The sequence below is a fragment of the Scatophagus argus genome, chromosome 20, assembly GCF_020382885.2.
Source record: "Scatophagus argus isolate fScaArg1 chromosome 20, fScaArg1.pri, whole genome shotgun sequence".
Taxonomy (NCBI): Eukaryota; Metazoa; Chordata; class Actinopteri; family Scatophagidae; genus Scatophagus; species Scatophagus argus.
In genome coordinates this window covers 14,100,044-14,120,119 of record NC_058512.1, presented here as the reverse complement: position 1 = coordinate 14,120,119, position 20,076 = coordinate 14,100,044, and the positions used below count along the sequence as shown (strand labels likewise).

Genomic DNA, 20,076 nt, shown 5'->3' with positions numbered 1-20,076 from the left:
TCAAGCGCATGCTGCTGTCTGTCTGTGTCGTCCTCCGTCCCTTGGGCCACACCACATGACACCTGTCCCAGAGCAAACATCAGGGATAATTCAGTTAATCCAGTCGTCTCCCATAGGCAAAATGTAAACATCAGTCACTTTTGTTTGCTGTAGGGCCAAGAAGGATTTGTCAAGCACAGTCCTGAATGAGATTTAGAACAGTAAAGGTTATGTTCATAATGTAAATGATTGTAAACATTCAGACTAAAATGAACAGTGTGAGATGAGCCAGCCTGGCTCTGCTTTGTTCCAGGTCTGTTTTTCAACATTTATTAGAACATTTTGTTGTTGGTGGTAAGTTTTTTTTTTTTTTATTAATGTTGTGATATTGCTATCAAAACCCTACTAGTAGTGACCTGCTCAATTAAGACTTTTAAGGAAATTAAAATCTCCCCATTGTACCAAACGCCTGAGGCACCATATCAGCTTAGATAACAAACCTGTACAAATCTGTACAAGATAAATAAAAAGAGATTGTGATGGAGATAGAACAGTGAAGAAAGAGTGGCACATTTTGCACCTTTTTAAGCATATTTGCAATCCATGTTTTAGATGTGTGCTTTCCAATTTCTTCTCATTTTTAGGCCATATCATGTTTGGAGGTGACAGATCACTGTCATGCAACAATGGGCCTTTGGGCACTGTAACTGCTGACTAGCTTGTATCAAAGCTGCGTGCTCTACTGTGTCTGGTAGATCTCTGCCTAATCTTCTCATTACTTAGAGGAAAGGCACGTTGAAATCAGATTCCTCTATATACAGTAAATATGTATATACCTATATATATGTATATTCTATGTATTATTTTATACTTCATGCTTCCATACTTTTCTTGGAAAATTCTGGAAAGAAACAGTCTCAGTTTGAAACTGTTTATTGATGCTTATGGAATTAATTACTCATTTTAAGGTTACTCCTCTCTGCTCGTGAGAACCATAGCCTGCTCTTCGTAGGGAAATGTGGGATTTATTGGAGGAGCCATCCAAGTTTACAAAAGGCTGTTCTAGTTACAGAAGACTGCATTGTGCTTTCGCCACACCTTCAGATGGATAGCTTTTTGGCCTTAGTTGGAACCCTTTGTTGATGGAGAATACTGTGCAAGTAGACCTGAAGGTGACCTTGGATGGGCAAGTGGCTAGCTGTCTGACTTTCCACTGATTGTAAGAGGAAACAGGGGGCTTGATAAGGGCTGTATGTTGCTGGATTTGTGTATGTGTGTGTGTGTTTCTGTGTCTACACACAACAATGTTGTACCATCCAGCCAGTTATATCATATAGTTCAGAACTTTATGCACTGTGGATAAAGAATCTCATGAGGTGGTCTCAGCAATGGTAAAAAAGTCATCCAGTAGTTTTGTTCTATTTCACTAGGTTTCTTCTGTTGCATGCAGTATTGATGGGTGGTTTGAATTTGAAATGTCAGCCTTCCAACTGCCTGCCTGTCCTTGACTAATTTATTGAAAAACTCATCATCAATCAATAATGGATGAAAACACTTGACTGAGGGGCTTAGGGGGGAATGGCTGGCTCACAGGCAGGAGCCGTGTTGACTTTCTCAAAACATGGACAGAATGTGTGGGTGTGTGTGGGTGTGTGTGTGTGTGTGTGTGTGTGTGTGTGTGTGTGTGTGTGTGTGTGGGGGGGGGGGGGGGGGGGAGTGAGAGTATGTGCACACAGATGTCGTTGTTGTCATGCAACAAAATTTGGGAGAAATAGTCTCTGTTTCTGTGCTATATGTTATGGGTGGAAAAAAAGGAATATTGGCATTGTCCTGATCCGTCCTGTATCGGTCAGGCTTTAGTGTGCAAGTACTTACTTTGTGCTTTTCCAGGTAGTTATTGCTGCTTCCTCCTTAACAGTGTAGATTGTATCAGCCATATAGCAGACAGCACCTGCTGTAAAAGCTCCACAGCCACTAAGTGGCTCTTATCTAATCCATACATCCTCTTCCTTTATCTTATCTTCTTCTATTCATGGGAGTTGTCCCAAATGTGGCACAAGACATGGACTAATTAGGGAAAGGCTTGAGCATCCCTCCCGGGCTCCCTTGTAATAATGCCTGCTTTTTGTTGCTCCTGTCCTGTTGAGACACTAATTAGGTCTGTGTCTCGTTACTCACGCTACTTGTAGGATGGACAATGCATCCAGATAGTGTCAGGTCGGGAGGGCATCACAGGGTGCTCTCAGTACAGCCTTTTGTATTTGGGCCTAATTTTATCTTTATTTATGTTGCGTCAGTGGAATGTTGTAAATGTCCACCTGTGTCAACTGTATATTGTCCCATTGTGTCAAGAGTTGTGTTTACTTATCTGGCTGCTGTGTTAAGGGCTATGTGCAGAGTAAATATTTTAATATGTTGCCAGGGCAAACCAGGAAAATCTTTGTTTAGCAAAGGAGCAGCTGATGCCTTGCTTTTACTTCACACGTGTGTGCGTGTTCGTGCGTGTGTGTGTGTGTGTGTGTTGTTGGGACCAGCTGAATTAGTACTAATATACTAATAAGTATAAAGTATGCTAATAACTTATACTAATAGCTATAACATAAAGTATGCTTAAATAAATATGAGTCATGTTTTTTTCTTGGGTGTAACTGATTAAAATATTTTGATGTAGCTCAGGTGATTTTATTTGTGTAAAAAAAAAAAATAAATAATTGGAAGTGCAGTGATAGTACCAATGTAGATTGTGATTGCAGACATTTGTTTCAATTTTACAGTATTTATCTGTAGATATCTTTGCACTTCTCTCACTGAAAACTGTTTGTACCCCATAAAGACCTGCAATAAACCCTGTCTTCATACATATACATACACAAGATAAGCACTTCAATCTACGATGTTCCCTCAGCCCCTCCAGCTGTTCGTATGGCCAGGTAGGGGGTTGAATTCGTGCTGAGTCACAGGGAAGACCACCAGTGGCGCAGGGCTGCTTACTACAACAGCAACACTGAGCACATCAGCAGGCACGTGTTGCCACTCGCTCGCCCTATTATAAAAGTGGTGGTTGTGTCACGAGCCATCTAATCCCCCCTTTCACCCCCTCACCCCGGCCAGCACTGACAGCTGGAAGAGACTGTTGTTGTGGCTGTGCTGTCCGGCACTACTGGCTAAGAGGAGGCTGATGGAGATCACTGGGTGTGAAATTTGTCTGCACAGACTGACGAATAGGCACTTCAGTCCACATCTCAGATGTCAGCTTTAAAAGAGTTCCAGCAGTGGTCAGTGGCCAGTTGTCATATGCAAGCTTTGATTGTTGATCACATACTTAGCAAGGGCTGCCTTCAACTTTGACCTAACTGAATTTCAGTTTTAGTATTGACGGTATCAGGGCTGACAGAGACCTTTTCTACAGTCGTAACAGGTCAGGAGCGGTTTGCACTTAATTACGTCATCAGCAGACCTTCTTCCTCTGTTACATACTATATGTTTAGAGGGCAATTATAAAGTGTAGTTTCAAGTTCACTGTAACTCACAGTGCAAGAAAGACAGTAGTCAGTTGGATCTGCTGCGTGGGGTTGGCTCTCTTTGGAGATTAACAGGGTCAGTTTGCTGCCCTGCCCTGCCCTGACTTGGCCTGCTTTGGCTTGGCTTGACGCAGTGGAGGGGGTGGGGAGAGAGATGTATTTGCTTTCACTCTCACAAGAGCTGCTGATGTCTTTTTCACCCACACAAAGCTAAAGTAGAACTGGCCTGGTTGGTAGTGCTTGATCGATCTATCTATCTATCTATCTATCTATCTATCTATCTATCTATCTATCTATCTATCTATTTAGCTATCTATTTAGCTATCTAGCCGTCTAGCCTGTTGGTTGATCTGCTGCTTGTTTGGTTCAAGTACATAATATGCTCAGAAGTTTGTTATCCTATTTGTGTTTGATAAGTAACCCTGATTGCTCCAGATATGTTAACATATGGAAGTCTCTCCCTTTCTAAAGCTTCTGTATGCTCTCAGTGTATAGCTGCCACCTCACTATGATTTTGACTATAATCTTCCTTCTCCTTTGTTTCAGACAAGTTCAACACCTATGTGACACTGAAGGTGCAGAATGTCAAAAGCACAACTATCACTGTGCGGGGGGACCAGCCATGCTGGGAACAGGATTTCATGTTGTAAGTCATAAACACAGACGCCATGGGGTTGTAATTATCCAGTTTTAATGACTTTCATCACATCCATAACAAATGCATATTAGACCAAGCAATTGTAGACCTCACAGAGTACAAATAAAGATAGTAATCTCTGAGAAATGGTTGACTGTCACTCTGTGCTCTATTTCAAAAGGGCTGGTCTCCAAACAAGTCTAAAAATAACCTAATCCACAAGCCTTAAAACCCCAAATATGCTACGTTATTATAATAATAATTATTATTGTTATGCTTTTATTGATTGTTATCTACATTTCCCTATCTAAGTTCCTACCTTTTGCTTAGTGCTATTTAAAGGTGTCTGTTGTTCAAGCCATGCAACTCTTTCTTGGAAAGTATCTCGATAAGCAGCTGCTGTTCATTTCCTCCTTGTAATTCATTGGTTTAATTTCCTCATTTTACTTTCCCTGTGAAAGGTATCTATGGTGACAAAATAGCCGGCATGTTGTTGCATGTGTGTCATTGTTTGTCTTTTGTGAACTCTCTCATTGCAACCGTGTTTGTTTTTCCAGACCTTCATCCTTCTACTGTCCATTAATGATGTGTCAGCTAGGTCTAATCCAACATAAAACATCGATGTTTCCAGAAAATACTCAGCGCCACCTGTTAAAACAGAAAATGTTCATTAAACACCATGACATGATGAATCCACTGAAGTAAAATCCAAATGTCTGCCAGTCTGGCGCGTAACCACAGCGTTGAACCGATAAATCAGAATATGTTTAAATCCATAAATATCGATAAATCAGAATATGTTTAACAAACATGATATAATGTGTTAATTAATCAGCCTTAGTATGGCTGAAAGGCATGGTAATTCAGTTATATTCCTATTTGCCTTGTTTCCAGTGTTGTATATTAAGCAAAACTGTTTGGCTACAGCTTTATGTACCATACAGACATAATAGTGGAAAAAATGAGAGTCATAACAAGGTATATGGAATGCAAAAATCTAATTAAGCTTTATGCACTTTTGAACTTCTGAAAAGTTTGTTTAAAGTGACGTGGAACTGACAAGTGATCAGGGAGCAACTTCATCCTCATCCTCATCTTGTTGAGATAAGAGCTTACTTTTGAGGTGGCCATTAGCAAGTCTGTGATAATCGGTTTGAGAACGAAAGTGGATTTATAGTTTTATTTTATTGTTTTATAAAAATACAATAAAGATAAAACACAATGATAAAATAAAATTACTACTGGACTGGACAACAGACTCTAAATAGCATCCTAAACAACAGAAGTCTCACAGTTAAAATTAGCTACAGTTCATTTTGATTCCCTTGCTGGATTCATTTATTCTGTTCCATTTTGAATGAGCACATGATTTAGAAAGCCTGTGTCTCTGCACCTGGACACTCTGGATACTCAGCACCCTCCCCTGCACTTCTCTCAATTAGCTGCTCTCTTTGATTATCTTTTCTCTCATCTTCCTTTTGTTTAGCCTGTCGATAGTTGTAAACTGCCACGGATGAGAATATGCAAATTCCCTTCCTTTTATGTAATATGCCGTTTTATTGCTGTCATCAAGCTGTTTTTGAGCCCTTTGAATAGCATGTTGAATGACAAAGCAAGGCCTGAATGGATTATGACAGCTAATACACAACAAAAAGAGGAAGTAGCCTTTGTTATCCAGCAGAGGTAGGCTCTGGCAATGATTACGGAGAAATTTCTGGATAAATGGAGTGCGAATTGAATGACATGCTATGAAATGTTCTTTCGTTTTTTTAAAAAATTCTGATAACAAAGCCTCAAACTGTGCTGGTTTATCCTCTAGCGTTTCCCATACTGTTGATCGGGAAATAAATTTTTAACAAAGCTTGATATTACTTGAAGTATGAGTACTGCCTTTTTCCTCAGTGAGATCAACAGGCTGGACCTCGGCCTCATTGTTGAGGTATGGAACAAAGGCCTCATCTGGGACACTATGGTGGGGACTGCCTGGATTCCTTTAAAGAGTATTCAACAATCCGAGGAGGTTGGAATATACACCCACACACACTCAACTTGTCCTGGAAAAAAAAATTTGTAGGAAGCATTTAAAAAAAAATGGCATTAATTTGGGGGAAGTATGCAACATTTTTACATTTCCCTGCAGGTATTATTTGGTTTCGCATTTGTAAAAAAGCCAGCAACATTGAGATGCATTTGGGCTTTGTTGTTAATTAGCTTAAATAAAAAAGGAATAATACAAATAGACGTGTTGCTGTTTCTTTCATAAGACTATCTGAGATATATTATTCTTACAAATAATAATGATCACACACAGTAGTATGTAGTAGAATTGACGCAAATGTCAGATTTTCTTACAAGGTAAAAACCAGTGTATGTGACTAATTGCAGGAGGGCTCAGGTGACTGGGTCTTTCTGGATGCAGAGGTACTGATGAAGGCGGATGAGATATATGGCACCAAGAACCCAACACCTCATCGAGTCCTATTGGATACTCGCTTCGAGCTGCCTTTTGGTGAGATATCCAAGTTTCCTTTCTTTTTTTCATTTTGTTTGTGTTTTGGCTGCAGATTAAACTTCCAGAACAAGGCAATGAACCACACTTTTAAAAAGTTCAAGTGGTTACGCAAGACATTCCCCAGTGCTGTCATCTCAGGAACCTGCTCTGACTACAGTGGGTGAATTAGTGAATGAGAGAGTTTCCTGTTCATTCTGGTTACCTGAGGGCAAATCAAACCTTGATCCGCTGAGTTACACAAAGACCACACATGTTTTCTACTGAAATGTCAGCAGTCTGTTCCAGAGGCTACATGGGAGAAACTATCCAGCCTGTGGCACTGTTTAACAACCTGATGACGTCTTCATGTCCTGCACTCTTATGCAAGCATAGCTTGCACTGATCTGTTATCTCAACTCAAACAGAAAATATTAAGGACCATATGACCAACCTGCTCTACATGAGTAAAGTATGAGGTCACATTTACAGTACTGTTAATAACATTAGCACTTGGCATAAAGTAAAGGAGGACACCTACATCCAAGATCTAATGTCCACAAACAGGACACTTTAATGTTATCATTAGATATTTGTCAAATTGTGTAATGTCCTTCATCTGTTTCCACTGGGGATGAGGAGATTATGTCCTGCTTAAACTGGGGGTACTGACTCATCAATGGCAGATCTTCCGTTATTAACTTAGATTCAGTAAATATAATTACCTCATGTGGTCCATTAAGAATAGTATATATATATGATATATATATCTGTATGTATATAGATATATATATATATAGAGAGAGAGATTATATCTATTTATATATATATAGATCTCTCTCTCTCTATCTCTCCATATAGATATAGATATCTATCTATATATATATATGTCTTATATGTCTTATAAATTTGTGACAGGTTTATCTGTCAACTTGATTAATGGCAAATTAAAGCCCATCATTCAGTCTCCCTTTGGCTCTTACTACTAACTTGGTATGAGTTTTATTTAATATTAATTTTCCCCATGGGGAAAATTCAAAGCTCCTCAAGATTGGAACGCTGTGCTCCCCCTGCAGTTCTAACTGGAGCATCTCCATTGCCTTCCCTGCATATAGGGCTCGAGCTTTGTGATCAAAAAGCATCAAAGTTAAAGCAGGGTGTCTGTCCACTGAGTGGGAGAGAGAGCCTCTTTCTCTGTTTTAAGAGGAGACCTTTCAAGGTTGCAGGAGGCCATCATGACTTTCTGTGCCACCAGAGCCATTCATTAAAGCTGTGGGTCGGCGTGTCTTTGAAGCCCTGGCCTTTGTGTGTGTGTGCCCTTTAATGTGCATCTGTCTACAGAGCAGTTCAGATCCCTCTGAAAAGTAGAAATGGTGATAGCACCTGATCTAATATGTATTTGTTATTTATGTGATTTTATATATATTACAGTGCAAATGTTTTAGGTAGGTGTGAAAAAATGCTAAACTAAAAATGCTTTCAAAAAGATAAGTGTTAACAATTAACAAAATGCAGTGAATGAACAGAAGAGAAATCTAAAATCAAATCAATATATGGTGTCTGGGTTTGCTGTAGAGTATGACAGTGTTTATAGAGTGAATTGCCTCTTGGCTTTGGTGGGGATTACAGTTTTGTCACAGGTAATAGATGTGGTTTGAGAAGATGGTTTAAGTGGGGAAAAACATTTAATAAAACACTTATGGACACAAAATGTAGACTTATTATCATATCAGCTGTACACTTCTGTCTCATACTCTATCTGTAGCCCTAGTTGTATTTGCCTTTAATAGTTTTACTGCTTGCTGGCATTTTTATGTTAGTATTTCATAATTTGTGTTAGAAACTATAACTTGTGATATCTCTTCTGATATATCCATTTGGCATGTGACTATAAAGACATATTTGTGGTGTCTTTGGACATTTGATCTCAGTGACTGTGATGAAAAATGCTCCTGATATGTCTGTTTCCTTAAGAGTTTGTGGCCATCAGTAACTGTTTTCATTTCCTCATTCCTAAGATGCTCATGACAAATTAAACAAGCATAAATGTATTATGATGGCATCCCACAATGCTATTTTAAATTCAGGGGGATGTTAACATCAAAAGAAGGTTCACTTGTATGTTTGTTGTGTGCATGGTTTGGTGACAGACATCCCAGAAGATGAGGCACAGTACTGGACAGGCAAGCTGGAACGCATCAATACCATGAGAATCGATGAGGAGGTAAAGTGCAAATTACCAAGACTTTACCATTTTATTTGTATGAAGGAATAACAGTATGTTGGTGATGACAAACACACTGCAAGCTCTGCTGGTTTGTATTGACCTGCTTCACAGTTAAGAGAGCAGTTTGTCTCTTGTTTTCTAACAAAAAACAAGCTTGAATGTCCCTGTTTACTACTTCAGGTGCTAATGACGCAGAACTGCTATATATAATTTTTTTTTTTCTTAATGCTAATGGAGTGGTGCTAATAAGCTACTGTGGTCAAAATAACAGCATGAAAACATTATAAACACGCCTGCTGTTTTTCACTCTCTTCTCTCTAGTACCCACTTCAGGATGACGTTCAGAGTCGCCCATTGCCGTTTGCGGCCTCCCAGTGCTGTGAGTGCTGTGTGACTGCCCATACTGCTCTCTGCCTCTAGATGGAGCCAATTGTCCACCCTCCTAGCTCTCAGGCTTTTTGTTATTTCTTGTCACTTTTTGACCTTGTTTTTCTGCATAATTGAGCAACAGTTGAATCCTCTTTTTGTTAAAACTGACCATACATTTCAACTTCTGTCTTTGTACGAACTAAATTGAGATGAGTTAAATGTTCTCACTGTTATGACACCCTGTTAGTTTGTTCTTCCACTCCAACAATGACAGGAGTCTTCTCACAAGCACTTTTTTTTTTAAATTCTCACAACCCCTACCTCTTGTGACTGTACCTCTCACTGGTAACATCTGCACTTTCACCAGGCAACTATTTCGGATGGGCTGACTCACTGAGTATGTAAAACACACTTTAATGAAATTCTCCCTCTGGCCAATCCTTAGTGCTCTCTGCATGTCCTAATGCCCCATATTCCCCAATATCACAAAATCTTTAAGGTTTCCATGCATTTTATTTCATTCTAACACTTGATTTTCCTTTATGGTTTCCTTCCTTTCGTAAACCCTTTTGGCTTTTTTACTTCTTTCCTTGCTGTTTTCCTATTTTCTATGCTACGTTATAAAATATTTATAACCAATTTATATTTTATCCATGAATACAAATTTAGCACACTAGAAAAAATAGTCAGGGTAACTCATCAAAAAGCAAGATGTTTTATTTTCTCTCCTTGAAATTGTGTTCCATACATTTTCAGAAAGACTTTATTTGCAGTTGTTAATAAGAAAATTAAGATCAAGCATGTTTGAATTTGCTAATTAATTGCTCTAGAAAGATTTGTCTATATTTATGTAATGCATTTCTAAGTGTTCTACTCAACAGAAACCCTAATCAAATTTGACAGGGTGTAAATTGCAGCTGCATCATTAAACTGATAGGTGGCAGTCTTCCCTAAGCTATATTTATGCTGCTTGTCACCTTGACTTTCATTGTCCTCCCACTTTACTCAAAGAGCTATCAACAGAATCAGTTTATCTTTCACTCTCTCACTTTATCACTTTGAAAAGATAAACCCCAGCTCAGCTGTCCCCTCCAGCAGACACCAAACTCACGGTTAGCTCTTGAAAGAAATTTCCTAAGGGTCATTACTGGGGTTGCAAAGTCACTTTCAAAAAGTGTTCCGTGTAGGTGTTTTTCTTCAGAGCAATATTAATCTATAATTATAAGGTGAAGTGTGACAACTGTATGTACATGTTTCCCCAATTTTTTATTGAGAAAGGAAATGCTTAATTATGTACAATTTCTGATGAATCCATAAATTATGTATCTCTTCATGCAGTGATGATACAGTAATATAATATGCTGGGTAAAAGAGATTGAGAGCAGCTCCATTTTTCTGGCAAGAGAGCTTGCATGTATGAAGGGATGTTGCAATTTAAAAGTGCATGGCCTATGCCCTCTCAACTCCCCTATTAACCTGGCATCCACTGCTTTATTTCTTCCGCTCTTAACAGTCTTGTCAAGATGGGTGAAATTTTGACTATGATGCATCCTCATTATTGACATGGGTTACAAATGAACAAAGATTTTCAAAAGATGCTTGCTGTCCAAGGAAAAACACTCCTCTTGTAGGAAAGATTAATTTATTCATCCTGTTGCTTGCTGCAGCTCTTGATGACCAGGACAGTGCTGTAGATGACCGGGATAGTGACTATCGCAGTGAGACAAGTAACAGCCTGCCACCACGATATCACACAACTGCTCAGCCTAACTCCTCCATGCACCAGTATCCCATGGGGCCTCGGCAGCAGCACCACCCAGACTCCTGCACAGACTCTGTCCACAGTTTTGACCTGGACTACAGGGACCAGAGAGGAACCAGGTAGACAAAGTATTCACAGAGTTACCCATACATACCCTCACTCAGTCAGTCACTCACTCTAGGTGAGATGTCACTTTCTCACAACCACATACAGTGTACTCTGAAAGTGTTGTATGCTAAAATTGATAAGTCAGACTTGAGCTATGACTTTATTTGGTACTGTAGAATGGTATGTGGTGCAACAGACTACATATGTTTGTCCCTTGTTTTGCCACCCTTAAATACATTAGGGAGACAAAAGGTTAGAAAATGTTTCTGTGTGTAATGTCATCTAATACAACATAACCCCTAGCTATGACCTCAAAAATGTTGTTGAATTAACACCTTAGACATTGCACATTGTAAGCACAAAATCGATAAGACATATCTGGTTTGCTGTAATGAGCAGAGCTGGATATACAGTATCATTAATTCTCATGCTTCATCTTTTGGCTAGTTTGCTGACTGTCATGGAAAACATGTGTCCCACTGAGATTGCTGCAAATCTGCCTGTGTTGACTGATAGGGAGTTGATCTGGATAATTCCACATTACAGCTAGGAAAACCTCATTGTGCATGTTTTGTTTTGTCTTGAGGGTCTATTGTGTTGGTTAAAGTTTGTGGTAATTTGAAAGGCTCTGAACTTGGTTTACACATATCACAGAGGAAATCCCTCTGTCACACATGGAGCGAGTGGGTCAGTGACATATGCACTAATTTCTTCCGTGATTAGAAATTTGTTCAATGCACACCATATGGTGGTGATTTAGCATGCATTCTCATGATCACTGCTGAAATGGTGATAAGCATGATGTTGCTGTAGGGATTTACAGAGATTTAAATTCTCAGAGACACATGTAGACATAGTGGCACACAGTCTCTTGCATACAGTTTTATTTCCCATTTTATTTCCCATTCAAAATGTCTAAAAGGCTATTTTCCAGGCAATTTCTGTAATATGTTTTTAGTGTATCTTAGCTCGAGTTAGGTTGTATTCTATTAAGATTGCTTTAATATTGTTATAAAATTGACAGTTAAGCTTTAAAGCATGAATGTTTTTTCACTTTTGCATGAAACTGTTCTCATCTTAATTTCTCCATTTATCATACTGCTTAACTTGTGTTTGCATTTTTTCCTCTTGTTTGTTTGCTTCTTCTTTTCTGTCCTAAACCATTCCCATCCCTTTGTTAAAAATATATTATTTAACCTAAATTAGATCATTTAACCAGAAAGGAAGGGTCAGAATTATACCTGTAGATTCTGGCATGGGAGTTGAAGATTGGGAAAGCAAATACAAAGGGCAAAACAAGCCTCAGCTGAGTGACTTCTTAGATGATGAGGAAGACAATGTTATCCTTCGAATGGGAAAACCCTACCCTGAGCTATCACACACCTCTATCCGTCAAACTACACAGTGTAGTAGTTTTCTGCCTTCCACCTACCCTGAGCGCTATGACACTGTTGATAGGCGGCGAAAAAAAATGATAAGGGACCCAGGAAGGTTGCTCAGTACAGAGGCAGACAAAATAAGAGAAGAGGCTTTTCCCTCTGACCTTGCACTGCTTCGCGAGAAGAGAGGAGAGCTGTTTATGCGTCAGGTAGCAGAGATGCAAGAAGAGGAAGAACGTATGACATCATGCCTCAGGCCATACAAGAACGGGCTTCTCTACAAGACAAGGATGTGGGCCAAAAATGAGCTGGACAGCACTTTAGAGAATTATGTGGCATACAAAAAAGAACAAGATGCTAGAATGAGGGCACGGTTTGATTTTGATTTAGAGAGTACAGAGGATATACAATACTCCATAGGAGCAGAGGAGGACATTGATGACATGGCCTTTGTAGCAGAGGACTTTCACCCAGAGAACACAAAACATTGCAAAGACAGGTATCCTTTGTCCTATGAGGGCCACACAGAAAACAGTCAGGGTCTTCGAGAGAAGAAGTGTGGAAAGGCTAAACTTGGAGGATGGGCTATGGAGGCAGTGCTCTCTCCTGTAGAGGAACCAAGTGATGAATATGTTGACCCAATAGATGAACTCCAGTGTCTGGTTGAAACGGTTTCTGAATATCTCGCTGAAAAAGAGGAGGAAATCAGCAAGTACGGTTCCCTTCCCAAATCAAGCAAATCAAGGCTATCATCTCAGGGTAGCAACATAACTGATTCTTTTGGAGAGGAGCAAAATATTTCAAAGGATACTAGGGATGAAACCCAATTACATACTTCCGATCAGAGCATGTTAGGAGTAAAAAATGCTATGAGCTCTTTATTTAGTTCTCTCTCTGAAAAAGTTGGAGGAGGCCCCAAACAGTCTACCCCTTCTCCACAAGCACCATGTGCACAATCCTCACAATCTGGACTAACAAAACTGTTGTCCTTTATTCCTAAATCAAATATCTCAGCTCCTGTAGCTGTTGTATCTCCTGTAGAAAATTCTCCTGAGAAATCATTCAGTTCTTTGCCTTCCCAGCCTCCACATGATGCCAAGATACAAGGTTGTAATCAGGAAACAAAAGCTCCCACGAAGAGTCAAACTCAAACAAGTACAAAAGAATATGTACCTGAATTTGTAACCAAACCTCAAAGTGCTCCAGGAAACACAGTCTTGGGAAAATTTAATCCTTTAAAGCTTTTTTCAGCGGGAGATAATGGGAACTCAGCGGAGTACAAACAAACACCAGAGTCCACATATTCTCAAGGCCATACACAATGGGATGAGAAACATGCTCATCAAGTTAAACAGGCAGTGACAGCAGAAGATAGAGAATTAGGAAGATTTAGATGTTTCTCGCAAGAGAAACATCTGGGACAAAAACGAGATGAAAATATACATGGTAGACCAAATCCAGGGATTTACAACCAAGAAAATGTGCCTGCTTCAGGGCCAGCAAAGCCTACTGATCAAACACAATCAACAAACATTGCATTCTTTAGTCCTTTAAAGAAGTCATTAAGTTCATTGCTCACACCTGTTGTCCCTGTTCAACCTCAGGGAGCTCCACTGGCAGTTTATCCAGTATTTAGATCCACAGAGGATCCCCAACTTGAGAAACCAGTGGAGGACCCTTCATTGAGTAGTAAACATAAGGTACCTTTCCTCTCCTCTGAAAATGTGTCCACTCATCAACAACCTAAAGCAGAGGGTGGCATTCTCTCTGGTTTTTTAAAGTTTGCATCCAGTAAAGATGTCAGTGCCTCCATGAATACACAGAATCCTGTGCAATCACATCATGACATAACTTCAGCAACCTCTGTTAACTTGCAACAAAGTTCTGCTGGAAATTCTGTCCAGGAAAACACTGAGAAAGGGTGGTTTTCCAGCATATTTAACCCTACCTCTGCTCCATCTGGTTCAAGCCAGAATTTTATCAGTAATCAACAGCCTCAGAAGAGCAATGTGCCATCTGGCTCACATGCACAGCATATATCAAATGAGAAACTGACAACAGCTGATTGTGGAACGCAACATAAACCTCACAATCAACCGGAAGCACAAAGTTTTTTGACAGGTTTTTTTAAAGGAAGCTCAACCGAGGACATCTCTCATATGACCTCCAGCCAACCCAAACAAGAAGGACTGCTGTCTGGACTTCTTAAATTTGGCTCTACAAGTGACCTATCTGGCAGTTCACCACAGCAGGTTTCCCATAACTGTCAACCACCCAGAGGCAGTAATCCCCCACAATTTACTCATCAGTCTCCCCCTCAACAGCATTCTTCAGCTCCACAGATGGGTAGCCTTTTCTCAGGAATATTAAAGATTTCGTCAACAGCAAATATGCCACAAAATGTACAGCCTTCTGAAACTGAAAAACAGAGGAATTTCCCTGGTAATTACTCAAGTCAGCAGCAGACTTTAGATGACACTCAAAATCAACCTCCACAAAAGGGGCTGTTGTCTGGGTTGCTTAAATTTGCATCCTCTGAGAAAATTTCAAGCAGCCAAACAGTTCAGCAGCAACAAAGCATTGTTGAACAATATCAAGAAGATTTAAACCAAGAGAATACTCAAAATGCAATCCATGGGCCTCATCTCAAGAACAAAGCATCAATTCAGCAGTTTGTCCAACAGGAAACAAGTAAACAAGGCTTTTCCCGACAACAGACTTTTCCAATCCAGCAACCACCATCCCAACGAGGTGGTCTTTTATCTGGTCTATTTAAATTTGCTTCAACAGACAACATAACCACAGAAGAGCACCCATCAGATCAACAGCACAGAATTACCCCAAGTAAAGCCAGCCTTGAGCAAACAGGAGTAAAGAATAATCCATTTTCCAATGAAATTCAACTACAAAATAGACCAACGCAAAAAACAAGTGGTCTACTTTCTGGGCTATTCAAATCACCATCAGAAAATATGACTCAGCAACAGCAGCACATACCCATCCATGAGAGACAACAGCAAATCGAAGTGCCAGGCAGCCAGACTGCTGAAATACAGATGGACAAAGCAAGTCAGTCTGGAGTGCTCTCAGGATTGTTTAACAAGTTAACAAAGTCATCTGAAAATGAAAAAGACACAACATGCCAGACATCAGCAGGGCAATCACTGCATCAGAAAGCCAATAATTATGCAGTCACAATGAAGGCCCCTTTGCAAACACAGTTACACACTAATGTAACTCAGCAATCCTCAGAAGAACCTTCAGCAAGAGATAAGAGGTCTCTACAAAATGCCCAGCAAGGGTTTTTATCTGGACTGTTTAGCAAAAGTGAGGGCCCCTCTACTCATCAACAAGTAGAAATGTTAGGTCACAATTCACATACACTCTCAACTAAATTCCCAGAGTCACCTTTGGGCATATTAAAAAGTGCTTCCTCAGATTTTGGAAGGGACAGCTACCAAAAATTTGCTCCAGCTTCTCTCAGTGCAGGACAGACCACACACACTTTAATTGGTGCACCTGCTTCAGTTGATACTGAGAGTTTAGACTTAAGAACATCAGCTACTTTTGCAAGATCTCTTCAGAGTCAGGCAACATATTCCTCAATTAGCACAGGTAATTTAGCTCAAATATATTATTCTGGCTCACTTCAGTCAGTTTATCCAATGGCTTATAGTGCAGGAAATATTCATTCCCTTTTTCAAAACCATACAACTTCTTCAGCAATGTCCACACAGCCGTGTTTTGGTGGGAGTAATTCCTCTTTGTATGGAACAATCAGGCAAACTCATTACCAAGGTCACGTTTCTCCTTATCAAATTAGTCCCTCCTATGATGAAAACCAGTGGATGCGAGAAAGTGCTCTTTGGCAGCAATTTCAGAATGAATCACTGCCTTATCAATTTCAGGGAGAGGATCATATGTATAGACACAGCTGTGAAGGTGTGTCCTTAGAGGACTCTGCTCTTCTGCTCTCCTCAAATATATATCAGCCATTAAATTCCTCTACACTATGGCAAGGTGTTTGTCACCAAGAGCAAATTGGACCATATCAGTTGGAGAAACATAGAAACGAGGGTCCGTGTTCTAAGAGGAAGTTATGGAACAGTTATGAAGACTTGTGTAACACAGAATATGCATCTACTGAGGAGGGTGTATTGAACTTAACTACTAAACAGAGTAATGCAACGTTTGGCAAATGGCACTCTTTCAATGATGGTAGCACTTACAGCTTGAATGGGGTTTCATATCATGAAGGCTATTATGAGGAGACTGCACCAAGCTTATCTTATTCAGCTAACTGGCAGTATGGAATGGATAATTCAGTTAAACAAAATTTTCATAATGATAGCATGATCCATCAGAATCAGTTTAAATTGAGTAGACCAGACTCAAACTATCCCCCAAGTGACCGAACTGAGACAGAAGATTCCATGTACCTTGAAGATACTGAATGGTATCAGCAGTGGCTTGCACTTTTGGAGCAAGGAATGTGGTGGCCAGCAGAAGATGGGGACTGTGGTTACTTTGTTTATACAGATCACGAGTACATTTATGCCTTGCTCACTGATGCAGCGGGTGAATATGTGTATGCATGTGCCCCTGAAAGCGAATCTCTGGGAGATGCAGAGATAATAGGTGGTTTTCCCAGTGCTTGGCTGCACAATGAAATGGTTTGTGTCTGTGGTTTTAAAATTCCACTTTACAATGAGGATGAACTTCTTTGGCTACCTGGTCAAGATAACTGTGATTCTCAACTTCTTAATGCTCCCCTGGATTTGTCTGCTGCCTATAGAAAAGGAAATCAGATCATGAATTTGAATCTTGAACAGTTCTCCCAAATGTTCGAAAATTCATTCCTATCACAATTACATCAACATATAGATTTCACATCTTACACATTAAACAAAGTTAGGATGGATCCAAGACAACACAGTTATGCTTATGACAACCAATGCAAAGATGTTATTGACCTTTCTTGTCATAATAAAGACCACATTGGCCCTTTTTGGAACAACGAAGAAATGAAGACATTTCTTGCTCAGAAGGTTGCTGTTTCCCTGAACTCCACTCCTACAGTTTATTCAGATCATCAGCTGCTTTACAATTGTTACCAACCTAGCCAACAGCGACGTTCATCCACTGGGGTTACAGTGAAACATATAAATGATGTATTGGAGGAAGAATGGAGGAGAAGAGTGTCTCCAGGAGAAGAACAACCTAATCGTCAAGTCAAAAAGATTTCTTCTCTTATATCCTCCTTTGTGGGCAAAGGATCACAGGTGGAACAAAGTAAAACCAGCATATCCTCTGGTGATCAAGCTCCTGGCAAAAATTCAAAGAACATTCTTTCATCAGGTTTCCAAAGTCTGAAGTCAAAGATGATCAAAGAAGAACCTACTGCTGTTGTGACCGAGCCAGAGAGTATTAACCAGCAAATGCAGAAACCAACTACCACACAGGGAAGAATTTTGCCCACAATACCAACAACTGCCCAAGTGACTCACCCCTCAATACAGTCACATAGAACTTCACAGAAACCCATACTTTCACGGCAGACTACCATGGTACAACAAGCAACCCCACCACCACAGCCCAATGTCACAGTGCCTTTTGGATCAAAAGAATCTCTTATTAAACCTGAACCACCTGGACAACCTATAACTGATAAGCCAGTTGATATACCACAGGGAAAATCCTCTGAACAGCCACAGGTAGGCTTCATGAACTTTCTGAAATCTGCAGTAGGAATAGAAGAACCAAAGCCAGATTCCCAGAAATGTACTCAGGCATCTCCCAGTCAGAATAGCAAAACTGCTAGCACTGCTTCGTTACCAGGCAGTGCTCCTTCAAATAAAGAGAATGTGGGAGTTTCAAATTTCTTTGGATCAATTAGCACCCTATTTAATACCGAGCCCTCTCCAACACAGAAACAGCAAATGAAACCTAGTGTAACTGAAAGCTCACTGCCATCAGCGTCTAGACCCAAGAGTCTACAAAGGCAGCAAACTCTGGACCAAAGTGGTACCTCTCGACCCACTCAGAGCCAGCCCCGAAACAAAAGTATATCTCAACCACTTTCTCCTAATTCTTCCACAGGCCAATCAGAAACCATTCCACTGACAGATCAGACAAAGCACAATGGAGGAACTAAGTCATCTGGTGGGCTGTTTGGGTTTTCAATTGGAGAAATGCTGGCAGGCTCAACAGCAGCTGCCCAATCTGGACATACACCTCAAGCATCTGCATCAGCTACAGCTCCACAAGAAGAATCACTTGGTAAAAGTATATTATCAATATTTAGTGTGCCAAATCCATCACAGGCCTCACCTAATACTGAGCCCTTTCCTCAAGCTCATCCACCACATGCAGCTCCACAACCCCAACAAGAATCACTTGGTAAAAGTATATTATCAATGTTTGGAGGATCAAGTCCTACTCAGCCTCCTACTCAAGCCAAGTGTGCTGCTGAGGTAGCACAACAAAAAACTGTTCCTCCAAAAGAAACACCAAATACAGGATTCCTTTCGATGTTTGGTGGTCCCAGCACTCAACAGTCTCAAGCCCAAACAGGATCTCTTCTAGGTGGAATTCTGCCTGGAACAGCAAGTTCAAATGAAAGCCCAATGAAGGGACTGGTGTCAATGTTTAGTGATTCCAGTCCTCCACAACCTCAGCCACCAACATCTTCATCACAACAAGAAGTCCCTCAGTCACAAATTCAAGCGGAACCTCAGATACAATCTAAACCACAAACACAACCTCAAGCACAAGGGCAGCCAGCCACCTCTGTTCTTGGGGGAATATTAGGGAGCTTGTCTACCTCAAGTGAAAGTCCAAGAAAGGCTTTGTTCTCCATGTTTGGCAGCCCCAGTGCTACTCAGACCCCAGGAGCTGATGGAAGTGCAAATTTATCCACTTCCCCAGGAACCACAGCACCCAAAGAACCTGCAAAGAGTATACTATCTGTTTTTAATAATGTGTCACCTCAACCACAATCTCCCAATTCGTCATCTACTATTGTTACTGCTACTAAAGAGCCACTGCAACAACATTCTTCCCAGTTGTCTTCTGTTTCCAGTAGCCATGTCCCAGAGGCACCTGCTACTAGTGAAATATCAAGTGAAGTGCATGTTAGCCCATCCACCATTAAAACTGTTGATACTACTCAGGATGCTGCAGTTAAAGCCAATGATATTGCATCTTTGGAACCACATACAGAATGCATCACTGTGCAAAAGGAAATGAGCACCAAAGGGCCATCCCAGGGTCCTGCTCCCTCTAGAAAACCACCATCTTCCAGCTTTCAGTCAGTGATCAGTGAATTAGGTCCTCAGACTTCATCCTCACAAACGGGATTCATTTCGGATGGTCCAGGAAAAGGGTTGCTCTCATTGTTTTCTGGTCCCAGCACTGTAGGTCCATCACCCACAGGGTCTGCACCTGGGTCATCAGGCCCCAAGGACACACCAGCCAAAGGCTTGTTCTCTGTGTTTGGAGGTCCTGCTCCTCAGTCCTCCTCCCAGGGTGGAAGTTCTCTATTGGGAGCAATGTTTGGAGGCTCATCACCACAAACAACAGCTTCTCAAACAGGGGGATCGTTACT

The 20,076-nt window shown here is 40.5% G+C and overlaps 1 protein-coding gene across 3 annotated transcripts in view; it reads left to right on the top strand.

The window, feature by feature from the left end:
* The window catches only part of LOC124051212 (protein unc-13 homolog B-like), a 58,499-nt gene that overhangs the window by 8,058 nt on the left and 30,365 nt on the right, over positions 1-20,076 (top strand). For 2 of the 3 annotated variants that reach the window (XM_046374300.1, XM_046374302.1), the window contains exons 3-8: positions 4,047-4,146; positions 6,040-6,157; positions 6,523-6,646; positions 8,776-8,849; positions 9,174-9,231; positions 10,889-11,102. In XM_046374300.1, coding sequence (XP_046230256.1) covers positions 4,047-4,146; positions 6,040-6,157; positions 6,523-6,646; positions 8,776-8,849; positions 9,174-9,231; positions 10,889-11,102 — 688 coding nt within the window. Of the gene's footprint in view, positions 1-4,046; positions 4,147-6,039; positions 6,158-6,522; positions 6,647-8,775; positions 8,850-9,173; positions 9,232-9,588; positions 9,619-10,888; positions 11,103-20,076 lie in introns of all 3 variants that reach the window. The other variant, XM_046374298.1, reaches the window with a different exon arrangement.